General features: G+C 36.1%; 1 protein-coding gene across 1 annotated transcript in view; it reads left to right on the top strand.

Annotated features, from left to right (window-relative positions):
- HS2ST1 (heparan sulfate 2-O-sulfotransferase 1) overlaps positions 1–13,218 on the top strand; it is a gene marked incomplete at its 5' end in the record, with an annotated part of 19,459 nt that extends 6,241 nt beyond the window's left edge. Inside the window, 5 exons of the mRNA XM_009585011.1 lie at positions 1,893–1,978; positions 6,173–6,311; positions 9,868–9,965; positions 11,175–11,332; positions 12,401–13,218. Coding sequence (XP_009583306.1) covers positions 1,893–1,978; positions 6,173–6,311; positions 9,868–9,965; positions 11,175–11,332; positions 12,401–12,627 — 708 coding nt within the window. The remainder of the gene's footprint in view (positions 1–1,892; positions 1,979–6,172; positions 6,312–9,867; positions 9,966–11,174; positions 11,333–12,400) is intronic.
- Between the last annotated feature and the right edge of the window lie 5,539 nt (positions 13,219–18,757).

Raw genomic sequence — 18,757 nt, 5'->3', positions numbered from 1 at the left:
GTCCAAGCCACGAGCAGCCAGTTTCTTCAGGAGAATGCTGTGGGAGACGGTGTCAAAGGCTTTACTAAAGTCTGGGTAGACCACATCCACTGCCTTTCCCTCATCCACTAAGCCGGTCACCTGGTCATAGAAGGAGATCAGGTTGGTCAAGCAGGACCTGGCTTTCATAAACCCATGCTGACTGGGCCTGATCGCCTCGTTGTCCTGTACGTGTCCTGTACGTGATGGCACTCAAGATGATCTGCTCCATAACCTTCTCCAACACCGAGGTCAGACTGACAGGCCTGTAGTTCCCCAAATCCTCCTTCTCACCTTTCTTGTAGATGGGCGTCACATTTGCTAACTTCGTAGCAGTAGCAGTAAAGATAGTTCAACTGGATTCAAAGTATCATAGATATGTTATCAGTTTGTGCTGTGGACAAAACCAGACAGAAAGCCAATGCAGTTTATGAAACACCATTGTATAACATTGTGCAGTGCTTTTCAGCTAGATTTGCCACAATTTTCACCTGCAATATATGGTTTAAATTGTGAAATGCCGCAGACTGTGAAACTTGTACACTGAAAAATTTAATGCTGCCTATTACTAAAAAGTAATATCCATTTGTTTTACCTGAGAGTCCAAGAACCAGTGTTTGAAGAAATAAGTAAAGGTTATCAATCTCTTAAATCCTAGACTGTGAGTTTTGCACATTTGAAGAAACAGCAGCAGGCCAGTCTTGCCTCTTAAAATTCTCAGTTGGTTGGTTATAATAAATAATAAATGTCATGTTTCAGGACACTCTTAATCCATTAGACCTTAAAGAATGTTCGCGTGTTGTCTTGAGCTCTCAAACTTTCCTTTTTTGACTCTCTTGTCTCACCTCAGTATCTTCGTGGTTATCTATGTCACTGTATAACAGAAAAGATATCGTAAATGTGCAGGGAATACTATCTTCTAATTCTCAGCTTCAGAAATGGCATATCATTATCAGACGCTCAGGCAGTACAAATTTATCATCTTTTCTTTATTATCCAATCCACTAGTTTTGAAATAACTTTCAGAGTTAAATGCTTTGATGTTAAAATATTCTGTTCATCTAATAAAGCTAAGCTATATCAGGATTTGCATGTCCCACTCTAACGTGATCATACTTTCTGGTTTGGGGCATGTATCTTATTTTGTTTTTACCTTTGAAATGTTAAGCTATTTTTATTTTTGTGAAGTTTGCCAATAACTGCTTTATCAGCCCTTGTTTAAGGGCTACTTCATGCTTTAACATGGAAGTTCCACTGAAATGTTAGGCTTAAGGTAACAATACAAAATGGTAAACTATAGATCTAATATACACTGTATACATTTATAAAATTCCTGGATTACTCATGAATTGCATTTTGGGATGGGGGAGCAAATGAACCGTCAGATTGGTTTCTTATGTCCCAGTAAAATAGGTCTAAGAACATACTTACAAATCTTACAAGTGTAAGATTTACACTTGTATTTGAGGGACTAAATACAGATCAGACAATTCCATCAAAGCTGTACTTGCATTTCTACTTACTGCTGAGGGAATTCTGCATTCCTTTCAACTTATTAATAAAATGGACTGACAAAAATTTAAATGTTTGTCTTGCTAATGTGTTTGTGGTAGCTTTCCTTTAATTGCCCTTCTGATTGCTGTATTCTGCTTTTGTTTAGTTCTGATCATTAAATTGTGATGATCTAAAATGAGTCATCTGTATGCTTGCAGAAAAGTCTATTTTAGCTGGCAAAAATTCTTTGGTAATAATCAAAATAGACTTTTTTTCTAATGCATTATAAGATTTTACTTACAAACCAGAAAACGCCATGTATCAGGAAGCTTAATGTGTTCCAGCTGTACAGAAACACTTTCTGCTGTCTACTTTTACAGGTCCGATTTGTGAAGAATGTGACTTCCTGGAAGGAAATGAAACCAGGATTTTACCACGGACATATATCTTATTTGGACTTTGCAAAGTATGTTACCCTTGGATTTATCTGTTGAGTAGCATAGTGGTTTAAGTTGCTTGGATCCAGCTGGGATATTAGTGCCCTCTAGTGATGAAAGTCTGACAACTGCAGTTTTGAAAAATTCACACTGAAATTCCTATGATGAGCAATATTTGGTTTTGATATTCGGTTTTCTCTTGTCTTTTTGCATGATAAAATGTAGCCGAGTCTCATTTCAAAACTATTTATATGCTAGGTTTAATATTCCTTGTCTGAATTAGAAGCTTGTCATATGAAAATCCTGGTTTTTCTCTGGAACACTGGCAGTTCTGCCTTAGGATTGGCTTCCCATTCTGGGAAGTTTAAGATACCTGTTGTCGTGGTTTAACCCCAGCTGGCAACTAAGCCCCAGAGAGCTGCTCAGTCACTACTGCCCCATGGGAAGGGGGAGAGAATTGTAAGGGTTAAAGTGAGAAAACCTGTGGGTTGAGATAAAGACAGTTTAATAGGTAAAGCAAAAGCCGCGCGCGCGCAAGCAAAGCAAAATGAGGAATTCATTCGCTACTTCCCATCGGCAGGCAGGTGTTCAGCCATCTCCAGGAAAGCAGGGTTCCATCACGCGTAACAGTTACTTGGGAAGACAAACGCCATCATTCTGAACATCCTCCCTTCCTTCTTCTTCCCCCAGCTTTATATGCTGAGCATGATGTCATTATGGTATGGAATATCCCTTTGGTCAGTTGGGGTCAGCTGTCCTGGCTGTGTCCCCTCCCAAATTCTTGTGCACCCCCCGCCTGCTCGCTGGTGGGGTGGGGTGAGAAGCAGAAAAGGCCTTGACTCTGTGTGAGCACTGCTCAGCAGTGACTAAAACATCCCTGTGTTATCAACACTGTTTTCAGCACAAATCTAAAACATAGCCCCATGCTAGCTACTATGAAGAAAATTAACTCTATCCCAGCCAAAACCAGCACACCTGTTCTCAAATGTTTCATATAACAAGTAATACCACCTGCCTCTTAAGTTATGTAGTTCTTCTCTATCAGAGTATCCCTTTACAGTTTACCAAAATATTAAAAGTTGTGTTTTAAAGCAGTTTTCTGGCCTATAGTGATTTTGGCTTGCTGTAAAAAGCATTGAAATAATTCTTGTGGAGTTAAATCCTGCTACTTCTAAAATTAATTTAAAAGAAAATGAGGTAAAAATCCTCCCAGTGACTTCAAAGGTTCAGGATCATATCTTTATTCCTGCTTTCATGTGTTTCTTTTCTTATTTTTGCTTCTGGATCTAAAGCAGTGATCCTCAGTACTTCAGTCTTGTGAAACCTCCCCTTGAACTGGCAAGTCAGTTTTGCTTAAGATGCTTACTAGGCAGTGCTTCATCTTGCACTTGCAGCATGTGGAAAATGATTTAAAATTGAAAGTGGATTTTTCAGATCTCCACATATTCGACTGCACAAACAATAGTAACCACTACTTTTACCTCTTGCTGATGGTCAGTCCTCAGTAATGTTCCGTTTCTGTGTATTAAAACATTTATTTAATGAAATGAGTTTTTTGTATGTAAGAATTTCTTTTGTTTAGTCATTGCTTTTAATTATTCATTCTGTTATGTACACTGATTTTTAATTCTAGCTTTTTGTTACAAAGAATGAGAAGGGGAAGTGAGAGCTTCATAGATTCCCAGTACAGTATATTGTATAATAGAAAATGCTAAAAGCTACAGTAGTAGCTGAAAATTACCAATGGCACCAAGTAAAAGCTTGAGTTTACAAAACAAAAGTTTACAAAAAGTAACAGACAAGATGTCTTAATTGCAAATCAATCAATAAAAATAAAATGTATCAAATTTCATTAGCTTCCTTTCTGCCTTTTTAAAGTTAAAAAGCTGCACCATTAATAAACCCTTGAACTGAATAACAGCTTTCTGGAACAGCAAAGGTGAATGTTATTTTATACATTACTCACTTCATAAAGCTGAAAACATTTTCAGATACTGGAACTTTTTAAACTAAAATAATTATTTTACATCTAGAAAGCATCTAAGCAATTTCACAGATTTCTTTCATCTGCATCTTCTCTCCAGGACTATGTTATCCTTGTGTTTGTTATCCTTTCACCTAAATGATTTATTTTTTCCCCACAACAGCTTCCTATCTCATACTTTGGGTTTTCATTATTAAAATAATATCTTGAATACTCTGGTTGTGCTTGGCAAGGCCCACGCTTTTAAGGCTGCGAGGTATGTTCTTGTAGTGAACGTTCTTGTAGTTGAGAAGTGTAAAGTATTTCAGAAAAGTCTATGCCTGCTTATACACAGACATCAGACTTAGGTCCTCTGTCAAATATCAGAAGTACCTCTTAAATTATGCTGAAGCTTCAAGTACTGGATTCAATTGATGACTTACAGTATTGAGGACAAGTTATCATAACCCATGATGTAGAAATTACAGTAATAAAAGTTTAAATTTTTTTCCCTCTTTTTTTAATTTCTGATGCACCCTTATTCCCTATTTTCTCTGGTAAATGGTTTGAAAAAAAGTTCTTTTGACAATGCAATTGCCAAATCATTATCATTATTAATAAAGTTACAATAGTAAGTGCCTTATGTTATTGTAACTGAAGCTAGTTTTGTGAGGTCATGTGCAAATCCATATGAATGTACAATCCAGCACAAACATTTCCAGGGGCTTTGACACCTTCATTTAACCCACAGATGCATATTATTGGTTGTGGCTGCTACTATGTCAAAATGGTTTGTTACCGCCTTCTACAGCATTTGCAGTAGAGTCTGTAGAAGGGGACACACACACGTGTCTCAGGCACTTCAGTGGACCTGAAAGAGGGTGCAGTTCAAAGTCTGGACTTCCCATCAAAATGGTTGAAACTTTCACACACTCCTATTTTGTGGACTTTGGGGAGTAAGAGCTGGCATACAGACAAATGTCAGCAATGCCGCCTTTAACAGCTAGAGTCTGATTCATTGGTACTCTGCTGGCAACATCTGAAGAATCAATTGCTCTTTCTGTAGCCTTTAACAATTTCTGTATCTGTAGTGCTGATCTTTTGCCAAAATAATGCCTTTTAATTGTTTTTTTCTAACTTCCTCTTTTGTGCTGCTTATTCTATGTTTCTCTTCTTCAGCTTTTCAACTTAGATTCCTCATATGAGCAGTATCTGGTATTATAATTTACAGAGTACCACTTTAACAATAATGGTACTGCCTCTTAAAACTGCGAGCACTCTCTGTTTTAGCCAAGCTAGGAGGCTTGAATGGCCCTCTGTCAATGCAGAACACTTTCCCAGTTTGCATGGGAACAGAAGAGAATCTTTTTTTCCAGCTTCTAGCTTTACTTCAGGGCACTTGACACGCTTGCAATTTCCATTGTGATATAACCTCTTTAATGTTTGGATACCATATTCATTTGCCACAGTAATGTCTCAAATGGAAAAGAAAATAAAACTGAGAAATGTATCGTAAAAGCTGTGTCGAATGTAGATCATTGAAAGGTAGCATTTGCACAAAACAGTTTTGGTGGTTTAAATCTTTCTCGTGTGTCCCATGAGCTTACCACCTCATTTCATCAAGCTTCCTGTTTGTACCACAGTAAATCAAACTTTGCTTAGGGTAAATGTCTAAGGAAAAATTTTATATCTTTCGATAGAGAAGTTCATATGGTTACAGATGCTATCTTAGGCTTATGTTTAATAAGCATAGCCATATGGATTCAAGCCAGGTAATGGATGGGCTCTGAGCTCTGTCTTCCTTCTGTTAGAGTTCGTGTCTCTGACAACTGGAGGCCTGCCAGGAAAACCACTTGCAGCATTGCATAGCACAGTTCAGGAGGGCAGAAACTCAATATCAAACTTCCTTGCACTTATTATAAACACGTACGTGGCTGCTAGACTAATCAAGGCATTTCTAGAGACAGGATGGTTGTATAAACATTTTTAGTATCTATTGTGTGAGGATATTTCAGTTTTGTTTGTTTCTCTAATAAAAAACCCTGAAATCACAATCCTAGGAAAACTGCAATTGAACTGACTTTCACATCCACGTAACGCACTGTATATGAGGATGAGAGGAAGTGGTCATTAAACTTCCTTTCACCATCATCTTCTCTGTATATAGATTTCAACTGTATCGACAGAGACAGGCTTTTAAGTATTAGATGAGAAGCTTTGATTTGGCCTTTAAAAGACATTTTTTCCTCTTTTACTTTAGATTTGGTGTTAAAAAGAAACCAATTTACATAAATGTCATAAGAGATCCTATAGAACGACTAGTTTCTTATTATTACTTTCTGCGCTTTGGAGATGATTACAGACCAGGGCTACGGAGGCGAAAACAGGGGGATAAAAAGGTAAAGTACACTTTATTATGTATGTTGTTCTTACTAAAGTTAATGAGAAAACAATTTAAAAAAATGTCCTGATAAAAGCTGAATAGTTCTTAGTATATGTATCAGCCTTGGTGATGATGCTGGCTTTGTAAATTATATTCTCCCCTTCATGTCCGTACTGGACCAGAGTGTAACATTAAGTATGTTCTTTGTAACCTTATAAATTCACTTGATGTTGCAATTTGCTAAATAAAATAAAATAAAATAAAATAATGTTTTCAGGTATCCAGAGTTGTAAGTATCAAGTTAAGCTTATCCTCCTATGTAAGAAATCTACATCTCTTCTTGTTGAAGACTGACAGATACATTTTTTTACCAAAAGCTGTAGAACTGCTGATGCTTTGGCTTTGATTTTTTTTTTTTTTTTTAAAAATAACTAACAACCCAATTTTTTTTTTTTTAATGTAAATATTGCAATGGAATTATATAAAGAGTCTGCTTGAAAACTATGGAGTATGAATCATACGTTTCTATACTTCCTCCATCTGTCTTAGGTGGCTATAGGAGTAGTTCAGGTTAGCATATTCAAACCTTGATTACTAATACAGTTTCAGAATGGCAACATCATTTAGGCTTCATAATCTATTTATTCCAGAAAGAATTTATACATCCACTGTCATGGTTTACAGTAAGACATTTGTTGGAGCGTGTTGCTTTGGACTTTTCTTAAATCAGGAAGAAAAATAGGGTATTAAGTGTATGAATATAGTTTATGAAACTATAGTTAGAACAGTGTGGAAGCTTTAATAAAGTGTCAGGGGGTTTTGTACTTTACAGAGCCAAACACTTTTTAAAATTTCAGTGGCAATATTTTCTTAAACTGATGAAATTTTTTTGTAATGTTGACAATTTAGTGTAGCACTGTGTAAATATCAAGAGACATTGAAAAAATAACTAAGCAAAAATCACGCTGAATACAGCTTAGTCTATAAACACCGTAACAACTAATAAATGTGACTAATCCTTTTGTGTGGTCCCCTCCATCCAAATAGTGTTTTTTAAATATTGGGAACAGACCATTCCTCTTTTCTTTCCAGTTGATAACTGACTGCTCCTCTGTTATTTAGGTTTTGGCGCCATCTTCTGCTACTGCATTTCAGTTTATCCAGACATCCTACAGCATACGTAGAGGAAAGCTTCAAGCAGAACAAATTGAAATTAAGCTTAAAAACTGTATCTTCATAGAACTGGCTACAGAGATGATTTGGTGATATGGTATCATAATGGCATTTTTAAAAAGAGAGATAGGATCTCATCTTTTGTAACCTACTCTGTTCTTTTTCATGAGGAGCATGATTTGGGCAGTGGAATTCCTTCCTGGTAGAGATCAATGAGTTGGAAAGCTGAGCGTGCTACCAAGTCCAAGCTGTTTATAGGACTTAATACTTATTAAAAAGAGTGAAATTTAACAGTGGTGTTTTAGTTTTGAATTATAATCTGAACAACCTTGTTAGGTAGTCACTGGGAAACATTAAGCCACAATCCTTAATGCTACTGCTTGGTAGACTGCACTGTAAGCTCTGATTTGCTGGAAGAAGTTGAAATGCATTCCTATTTATAAAGTTTGTAATGCATTGCATTAATAATTTTATGTTTTTCTGTTAAAGATGCTTTTTTTCATTTTGTCACTATCATACCACTTTATTTAGGTCTGAGACTTAGTTGTTGCCATACCGATATAACTTCTCATGTAAGCATCTCTAGTTCATTTGAAGTGAAATTGATTTGCTATGCCAAGTTTTAAGAGTTTCTTTCATTTAAATCTGGTAATACTATTTTTCCATGGTGTTTCCAAGAAAACTGTACATATATAGATGGTGTCAGTTTTACATACATTAGATATAAAATTCAGTAAGCTCAACAGTGGATTGACCCAATCGCAGTGTCTATGACACTGATATAGTAGATTCACTAAGAGCTCTTCAAATGAAAAGTAGGGAAGGTCAAAAATGCAATCTTTCTAATGGAAGTCAATTGTTCCTGTATTAAGTGGAAAGGAATCTCAATGTACTTTACACCCTCGCCCCCTTCCAGTCCATACCACAGCATTTATATGGAAGAGTTCTTCATTCATTTTCTTTCTATATCCCTGTGCTTCCAAAGTTATAGATAGCTTGGCTCCAAGAACAGAGTCTGTAAAGATAAATGTTTCTTATAATAAAATATCTGGATGGAGTAGTCAGGGTAAGTATATAAGACGAAGTAGGGAAGGAGGCCTGTCCTATTTCATCTTACTTAGAAAATTACTTGCTTGCTTTTGCGTATTAACTATAAAATAACCTGCAGGTATAAGCAAAGTCGTCTTTCTTTTGACACATCCTAGTTCATATTTAGTATATACATTCATAAGTTAGGAGGTGCATTTAAACAATTTAGTTCTTAGGTAATGCTGATGTTGTAAAGTACTCATTATAGGTCAGTGCAGAATTTCTCTAGAGAACTATGCTAGAGAAAGCATACTAATGTCTTGTTTTCCTAGTTAAGCGGCATTTTTATCTGTGATATGTGATATGTACAAGCTATTCTAAACTCAAAGTGCAATGTGGACCAAGACGCCACAGGTTAATCCCTGCTTTGGTCTGATATCAGTAAGTTTTTCAGATTATCTCTGGAACTTCACCTCAAAACAGAAGCAAAGGACATTGTCCTTGTTCTAACACTGAATAATTAAGCAAATGTATTTTTACATGGTTGTTTTGAACAGCAACTTGTAATTATACAGAAGAAACAGTCTCAAAAGTTGTCTATGTGATCACTTATTTGTTATTAAATAATTTTTAAAAAATCTGTCCTAGATACATGGCTTAGATCTTGGTTAGAAATATCATAAATACTTACTTTATGGTGACTGGGTAAAATATTTACAAATTCTTTCCAATGCCAATGGAGTTCTTATTGTAACTGTATTACTGCAGTTGAAACTCTGTGTTGCTACAGCTGTCTATCTATGTAGAGCGATGTTGTATGGAATATTCTGTTATGCAGTGAACAACTTGCTTTCATTTCTTCTGATTGCCAAAACCAAATGGCCTCTGAAATGGTAGTTATTTGTCATAATATTTAAAATGTAATAGAACATTGTTGAATCTAAAACACAAAATGCACAGTGTTCTATGGTATAAAGATCCAGCTGTTCCAGTATCACACAAATCCTGATGGCATTTGACGCCGTATCTTTAGTGACTTCTTTTGTAAGCGAAAAATCGTCATACTAACACTTATTGATGGTTTTTGCTTGTTTTGACATATAGCCTTTATCAAGGTTATATCAAAGGTATCAGGTAAGATCTAATTGTTCATTAGTTCTAATCATAAAAGACTGTGCAAATACTATTTTAATTGAGACAAATAGGTCCTCCTAATAACACTGTGAAAACAAGACTTGAAAAAATTACTTTTTTTTTCTTTCACATCATATCTTGTGTTTTTTCTGTCCCCACTACATTTAGCAACTAACTAGGTTGAGAAGTTTGATACGTACACTAGATTTTAAAGCTCAATTTTGTCTTTGTTCCAGACCTTTGATGAATGTGTGGCAGCTGGAGGTTCAGACTGTGCTCCAGAGAAACTTTGGCTTCAAATTCCGTTCTTCTGTGGCCACAGCTCCGAATGCTGGTAGGGAGATAAATGTACCTCAAGTTGTTAGTCAAGTATATGAGCACTGAAATCTAAACTTAACAAATTTGAACATGTAGCACAGTTAGGGAAAGTGTGAGGGACTGGACAGAATGAAGCAGCAGGTACTTTAGTAATGTATTTTCTTTTGAAGATGCATTTTAGTGAAAGAGTCTTGCAGTTCTTCAGACAAGCAATATGTTAGGATACTGTATCAGCAGTGCTATGAGGGAAAACAGATGTTTTCAATTTTAAAAATAATTTTTGTAGATTTGGAGTCTTGACATTTTTCTCTTATGTCAGGCTACAGTATCTGTCTTTCTGAATGGAGATATTTTGTTCAAGCTCCTAGAGTTTCTGGGGAGAATAAAATAATTGAGATCAGGATAAATTTATCTTCTTGAACCTTCAGCAGACATCCAGTAGTCAATGTTACTTAGTAGAAACCGAAACAAAAGCAAATAGTCTCCATCAGTCAATGTAGCATGTTTTATAACAATGGCACAGACTTTAAACAACTTTAGCAAACTAAAAAAAAAAAGAAAAAGGGTGTAGATGATTTGAAGGATTCTGAGTGAAATCAAGGGCAATTATTCGTCGAAGGTACTGTTCACCCAATCATAAGCAAAGTAAATGGCCAGTTGGGCCATTCAGTGGCTGTTGGTCAGACCTATCTACACCTGGGCCAGGTGGAGAAGCAGAGAAAGATAGATCTCTGAACCTATCTTTTCACCCTGTCTAGAGCTATAAAGAGGAAAAAATGTCGGTTTAATTTCTGTCTGTCTTCAGTAGAGAAGTCCTCCCATTAAGTGCAATGACTTTCTAGTACAGAACTATACTTGTAGGATGCAAAAGGGAAGGTGTGTTCTTACCAGAACCATTTCTGGTATCTAATGTGAAAGTGGAGACTGAGTATTGACATTGAGAAAATATAAATCCTCCAAAAATTGCATTAATAGAAACAGTAACCATATACACACATGGGTTTTTTTGTGGATGAATTAGTCAAAATAACTAGAGGAGTCAAATTTTTAGATAAGAACACAGATGAGAGAAACTGGAAAGGGAAATGAAGTTAGGAATGGTTGTAACTTGAAATGAGTCTTGCCTTTCCTATACAAATGTCCTGTTATGAAGTAATCTCCATCTAGGGACCAAGGATTGTTGGCTGACATCAGAACTTGCTGTAATTGTTCTCTGTCATTTTAGGAATGTGGGAAGCAGATGGGCTTTGGAACAAGCCAGATACAATCTGATTAATGAATACTTCCTAGTGGGAGTTACTGAAGAGCTTGAAGACTTTATCATGTTATTGGAGGCAGCTTTGCCCCGGTTCTTCAGGGGTGCTACAGAACTGTACCGGACAGGTATTTAAATGGTTGATTTCCATGGATTCCATGGATTTTTCATCCTCTTATCACTTTTTAAAATGTGAATCCTTTAGACCTAGATGAATAGTTTTGAGTCTCGGCCGGGTTTGCCTCTCAGTTGGCTGATGTTCCTACAAAAGAGACAAACTCTTTAAAAGACTCTCAGTACAAATTTTTGACAGCAGCCCAAGTATCTTCCTGCCTTACACAAATTGTAAATATTTAAGGTAAAGGCAGTTCTGTAGGTATACCACACTTAAATTGTGACATGTGTTTATCAGAACAGTTTTGAAAGGTCTTGCAGGGGCTTCAGTTTTGTAAAATGGCTGGTAGTGGCAGATTTCCATTTCCTCAGAAGCCCTGCTGAAATTACCTGTGCTTGATGCAACCTGGTTGGCTGTGCAAAAAGGCCCAAGGAATACAAAGGCCCAAGTACATGTTTATCTTCCTGGGGTCATAATAAGATGTTTGTTATATAGCTAGTAGCTCAGTTTTTAGGAGCTGGCCACACAACTTATGATGAAGAAAAGGTCCATCTTAGCAGGGCTTCTATCAGCAAATAGAGGGAGAAGAGGGTCTGATGTATAAAGCCTAGATGTATGGTATTAACAAGTTTATTATAAAGCAACAGATAGCACTTCTTGGGGAAAATGCTGTCGTCATCTTTGTCTCATGAAAGAAGTCCGTTTCTCTGCAGTTTGTAAAATTCTTAACATTTGATACCAGATTAACATCTAAATAATTAATTTTTGAAAGACCAATCTTGCTCCAAGTACATTATGAATAGTAATCGTGTTCCTTAAATGAAGAGTTCATTCCCTGGGTTTATTAGAGTAAGGAGAAAGAATTGGAAGAACTGATGCAAAATTCAGTAACATTTACTGAGAGAGACTGCAATTTTCCAACACTGCATGTTATGTTAATAAATTCTGGATTAAATTCTGTCACTTCTAATGCAGTTTATCAACATGCTGAGAGTATAAAACTCTGTAAATAAAAGGACTGTAAACATTTTTTAATCACGTGAACTTTAAAGTGAAGTTATTGCTTTCATTTTGCATTTAGGAAAGAAGTCTCATCTTAGGAAAACAACTGAGAAAAAACTTCCCACAAAAGAAACTATTGCCAAGCTACAACAGTCTGAAATCTGGAAAATGGAGAATGAGTTCTATGAATTTGCACTGGAGCAATTTCAGTTTGTCAGAGCACATGCAGTTCGGGAAAAAGATGGAGAATTGTATATTCTGGCTCAAAACTTTTTCTATGAAAAGATTTACCCTAAATCAAACTAATAACACTACACTGTTAGATTTATGGACCTAAATCTTTGGTCACATCGTCATCTTAGTCCTCAGCCATGGAAACTAGATTGCTTGTAGACCTCCAAGACGTTTTCTTATAGATCTGAGAAAAGTGGGCCGTGGATCACCTCCAGGGCGTTGGATACTGGCTAATTATGTTGGTAATCCAGACGCAAAGGCTTCATTTCTTTTATCTAACTAATAATTTCAGTGGGAGTTAATATCCTTTACCTGAAGAAATCTACACTTTAATTCGGAGCAATTAATACACAGCAGTTCTAGTTGAAAATAGAAACAGACAAAAATGCTTCTGTTGATGCTCTTTTTAATTTTCAGAGCAATTTATTTTCATTTATACTTCTGTGAAGAGGAAATCATTTTTCCCAGCTTTCAACATGGAAAATTTGGTTGTATACAATATTAGTAGTGTTAATAACTGGTTGACATCTGTGCTTTGTTTTTGTGAATCATGTCACATGATATTAATTGGGATGGTTAATCATGTTCTGCTGAGAAATGCTGCTGCTGCTGAAATTGCCCATATTTATATATGTGGTTTTATTAAAAAATTACAATTAATCATTAGTATTAAAACATAATTTCCACATTAATATTGTAAAAAGTTAAAGAATCAGAGCAGTGGGGGTTTTGTTTTGGTTTTTATCCCCACCACCACTGACTGAGGTTAGGAAAACTACAAAGAAAGTTGGTATTGTCTGCAGTTCTAGTTGATCCTTACACAGTGGTATAAAAATCATAAATTCAGTATTAAGTTTCTCCATGGATTCTTTGTAATAATTGTAAACTGAGGTATTGGTGAATCCATATTATGACTCCATTAGTGAGCTGTGGTATGGTTAGGGTTTTCCTACTACTTCGATACTTTTACCTGTAGAATATTTTTACTAAGGTGCTTTATAACGTGTTTTAAAGCATTGCATTTACAAAAGGAGTAAAATGCTGTAAATACTGCTTATTTTATGTATTTGGACCAAAAGGTTTAAAGTAACTAGTTTAAAGTGGGTTTTTTGCACCAGTTCTGTTGTGTGAAGTGAAAAACATCACATCTGCTTCCTGGTTGAGTTAACTGTTGGACATTGCTGAAATGCACTTCAGTGACCTCTCCTCCTTCAATACCAGAATGTTGTCCAGGGATTCTCTTTACAGAAATGTAGTCTTCATCCTTTTATTATGGTAAGAGGAAAAGAAGAAAGATGTCATGTGTAGTCTGGTTGAGAAAGATGCAGTGAACTTGATTGACATAATTGTATTTATGTAACTGCCTTATATGACTATTGTAAATTTGTGAGTTGCCATTATTAACAATGTGAAACACCTGGTAGATGAAGTAAATTGAAATTTGAGAACAGATGTTTGGGGCCACTGCATTATAGCAAATGGCAGTGGAGAACGACAAGAATTTCTTTCCTATTGAATTTTCTTAAAGATCTGAGTATTTACATGTCTTACACCTGCCTTTTCTTAAAGTGCTTTTCACAGGGTTTAATGGGGGAAGGCACTGAGGAGACAAAGTAAGGAATGGTGGTAAAGGTTTAAATTCCTAAGGGATGATGCTGAAAGCTTAGTTTAAAATTAACCAAGTGGAGTTTCTTTAACCAGCTTGTTCTTGTAATGAAAACAAAGGAAATGGAAAATGGTCTGTGAACTGGATGTCTGCAGCCAAAAGCAACAGCCCAATTACAGAGAGGATAATGAGAGACTATCAAGTACATCTTGCATTTTCTTTGTTTTCTTGGATTTTTCCCTTTGAATTTTAAAAATAGATCTCTCTTTGTTCTTCCAAAATAATCAGAGAAGTTCCTTCTGATAGCTTACCATTTATATAGCATGAACCATGCATAAGATTTCCTGTTCTACTTCTTGTCTATTGATGTCATTAATAATGCCAACATGTTTGGGAATAGGATGTGTTAGTTCACACATGAAGACATGTTTCCTAGCTAAAGAAAGGAATGGAGGAGTCATACACAAGAAGTAGCTAATGGAGATCTAAAAATTTCCATAACAAAGCAGTAACTTTTTTGAAATAAAATGAATATTTATAATCCCAGGAAAGATTATCCACTCAGTGATAGTTTTATGTTAGATATTATTTTGACTATGTTGTTTTCCTTCAGAATAATTCAGATCAGTTTACCTTCTTGAGTCTCCTTCAGAATTTTCAGAAGAGCACCTCCAAAAAAGCAGAAGAGTTTACTAAGTGAAAACATAAAATATTCATCTAATTAATGAAATAGGTGTGTAGACAAATGCTTCTGTATTGACAAGAAAAAAATAGGCAAAACTTCTACCGATTTCAGTAGGGTCTACAGAAACCTCTTCTATTCTGTAAGCAATTTTAAAAGTTGTGTTTCTTTTTTTTCCTTCCAGGTTTTAGAATTTCTCAAGTATGAGTCTTTAGTAACAAAAATAATAGAACAATGCAATTTTTTTTTTTTTTTTTTACTTTTAAAAGAGCAATATATTTTTCATAGTTTATATAAGAAAACACATTGAATCAGATATCACTTCCTGTTCTTTGCTGTGAACTGACAGGGTTGAGACAAACAAGAATTTTAGGAATATTTTTTAAAAATGCTAGTTACAATTGGAGAGGTATTCATTCCAGACATACTCTGAAAATGTTATTGTCTGTGGAACACAGAAGGAATCAAGACTGTCTACTTTTATATCTAGTGCAACCATTAAGTCAACTGTGAACTTTTTAGAATCCTTTGAATTCAGAACTTGGATTTCCTAAAAGACAGTTTAGGAAAAGGAGCTTCACAGATTTTTAATAACCTGCTCTTTATGTCTTCTATTCAGAAATGGAAACAATCCAAATTGTTGGTATTAAAAGTATTTTACAGTATATAAACAGAATGTATCTTGTATATTTTCCCTTAATGACTTACAGTGAAAAGCAGCAATACATGGAATTTTGTTGCTGCAGGTTGTATGATCAGTAAACTTACTATGCAGCCTTCTGAACATGGATCTTTTAACTGAAGTCACTCTAGTCTCTGCACAGGAGCGACATTGGCTTTTTGCGGGGCTAAATTCGTTTGAAAGGTGCTGAAATGCTCATAAATATATATAGTTGAGAGTAGGTTTTGTTACACTATTCTGTACTTTTTGTACAAAATTAACGCCCAGATTTTGTGCAAAACTGTAGCCCTGTTGAAACTCCCCTGTTGAAACTCTTCATGTCAGCATAATGGCGCTAGGTCCAGCTGCGCTTGTAGCTACATAGCCATAACCACAGCATGCCTGGAGCACTTGTGATACACTGGGCAGTGTTGACAGGAGAGCAACAGTGGTTTTAGCTCCTTCCTGTAATAATTCTGCAGCCGTGCAACAAGAACGTCGCTCTTATTTTGTTAGTGCATCTATAAGCAGACACAAGGCTAGGGTGCAGAATGTCCCATGTGCATATTCCTGCTTGCTCTGCATTGATTTTCAAGCAGCCTCTCTATTAATGGTACGCTGATCATGGCTTCATTTTTAAACAGGCATGAAAATTTATAGCTATACAATACGGGAGAGGAAGAAGCAGCCCATCCTGGTCATTTGAAATGCCTTTTCTAGGTACTTAGTTTTTCTGAAGATACTTAGCTATTTTTACTTTCCAGGAATAAACACTTGCCTATTTATGGTCTCAGAGCAATTATATTTTATATCAGGGAAAATTCAGTTATTTTCTGTTATAATTCTGTTAAAATTTTCCATTAAGCTTACCTGGCGTTGCTAAACATGTATATGACAAAAGGTATATGGATGACGCTGTCTGAACTGTGCTGCTTAAGCAGTCAGTGGAAAAGCCTGATTCAAGTGCACTGCCAATTCAGCTCTTCAAAATTAGAGCATATTTTATGACTACTAGAGATTAAACTTAAGGAAACTGTAAGGCTGCTTAGTTGCATGGATGCTTCCTTTACTGTAAGCCTATGCAACTATGTAACCTTTGCAGCAGTATTTATAGAAAGAGCCCTCTTCCTGAGACTTTTCTGGAGCATAATACTTGTACTGTCTGATATTTACATCAGCAGCTTTCTGTAGCTTCTGTAAAAAGAGACAGGTTTGTGAGCATTTCTAAAGCAGTACTGAATGTAATTTTGAAAAACATGGGTTGTGCTTCATGACTTTTTTCTTTTTAAACACACACACAGCTAAATAGTGCCTTTTTTCCTCACAATCCATGTTGAAGATGCTCACTCCCACTCACCCTCCGTAAATTGATTCATTTGTGCAATACTATTCCAACTTGAAACCATTTTGTCACAGCTGTTTGAGAAATAATCTCCATTTTTCCTTACTATGCTGCCAGCTTTCTGTTGTTGAAGTGTTTCAGTTGATAACCTAATGCAAATGCTATAAAATAAAACACCCAGTGGGAAAGGGAAAGAAAAGAAGTCTGGTGTCCTGTCTTAATATTTGCATGTCACATTCACATTAAATGCTCTTTTTCTAGAAATCTTGCTACACAGTGTTGTGAACTTTACAGCTATTGTGATTTTGGAGGGGAGGGGCAAGCTGGGATGTAGCTTGTCTGTAATAACTTCATATAGCTATAAACAAATCTATAGACCTTTAGAATTTGCGTTGGGCTTTCTGGCCAGAAACGTAATAAATTTGCAGAGGGTATACACTATGCTGAAAGTGTCAGTGAAAAGTTCTTCATATTAAAACCGAGATCTGTAAGAGTAGAAAACTGGCATTAAAACAATGCATTGATACATATGTGCTTCCCTGCCTGAGGGAACAAATGACCTGACTGATTACTGTGGTACTGGAAGATGCTCAGTTACTGCAGTGATGAGTATGGTATAAGAACTTGAGTAGAATAGAAATATCATTTGCATTTGTAAGCAAGCACTTAAAACAAGAAAATCCAGCGAGCATGGGTACACTACTCTGTTTGGGATTTCTGATGCTGTACTGTAACCATTGCCCTATAAACATTCCAGGCTGCATGCACTATGGAGCTGAACAGTCATCTGACCCAGCCAAGTTTCTTAATGCGGTAGTTCCTAAATATTTAGTTGTCAGTCTTGATGATTAAGAACCATTGTGCATTAAGAACTCAGCAACTTCCACTTGAGGATTTTGACGGCTTTTAAATCCCCCTTTCGTTGCAAGTAGATTTTTCCTTACTTCCATCAGTAGAAGTGATAGGTGTAATTGTGGACAGGAAACAAAGTCTCTCTGCTTATATCAGCCAGGGGGAAGTGGAGGAAAAAATTGCCTATATAAAGGTACGGGACTTCCTAAGTTCACTGCACCTCTTTCTGAAATGGTGTAGTAAACAATGACAGCCAAAAGAAGTTACAATACAAAAAATGCTTTCTTTAAAATGACAGTAGCGTCTCCTGTGGAAGACAGAATGACTGTGGTGTTACAGACATGTGTTAAATACTGGTTGAACTTTTTTTTTGCTGATGCTGCCATTTGCACAGGTAGTCAGTCTCATCAGTTGGAATTCATGGGAGGGGAGTGAAAGAAGGAAAGGGCTTTTGTTCAAAGCTAGATTTTTTTTCGGGTCCTGTATTTTCATTTTATTTATTGTTTGAATCTTGCATTTGATTTCAGTATAATTTCCTTACTTCTTAATAAAATACAAGAAGTTGCTAGTGAATGTCAAAGCAATGTCCAGATGTTTTCTTCAAGCACAAGTCCCCTGCTATGACCTCCCCCTGGCTTCATTACCACATAATGCAGATGTGGTAACTTTCAATAAGAGCTAATTTAAAGGACTAATAATACTCTTTATTAAAAAAAACCTCTACAAAGAACACCTGTGGCCCAAAAATGAAGGCTTTGAGACCTTTCACCTTGTCATAATAACCAACTGCATCCTCATAAAAATGGAAAATACTGTGATAAACATTCTCTGCCCGTTTTCTGCACGTTTACAAGGCTGGTCCTGAATCCACTCTCAGATTTGCTGCACACAGACATTAACTTCTCATAATAAACATGACTGTCAAATAATTGCACAAAGAACAACTACCCATCTGCCTATTGAAAAAGAATATATCTTGGAACAAAATAGATTAAAATGGTGATTCATGGGAATTGTGGTTAGGGTTCAAGTACAGAGGTATAGCATTCCTCTGACGCT

This window comes from Fulmarus glacialis, unplaced genomic scaffold (assembly GCF_000690835.1).
Source record: "Fulmarus glacialis isolate BGI_N327 unplaced genomic scaffold, ASM69083v1 scaffold11799, whole genome shotgun sequence".
NCBI classification, from domain to species: Eukaryota; Metazoa; Chordata; class Aves; order Procellariiformes; family Procellariidae; genus Fulmarus; species Fulmarus glacialis.
The sequence above is the reverse complement of the archived record's forward strand: the minus strand, read 5'-3'. Positions and strand labels throughout refer to the sequence as shown.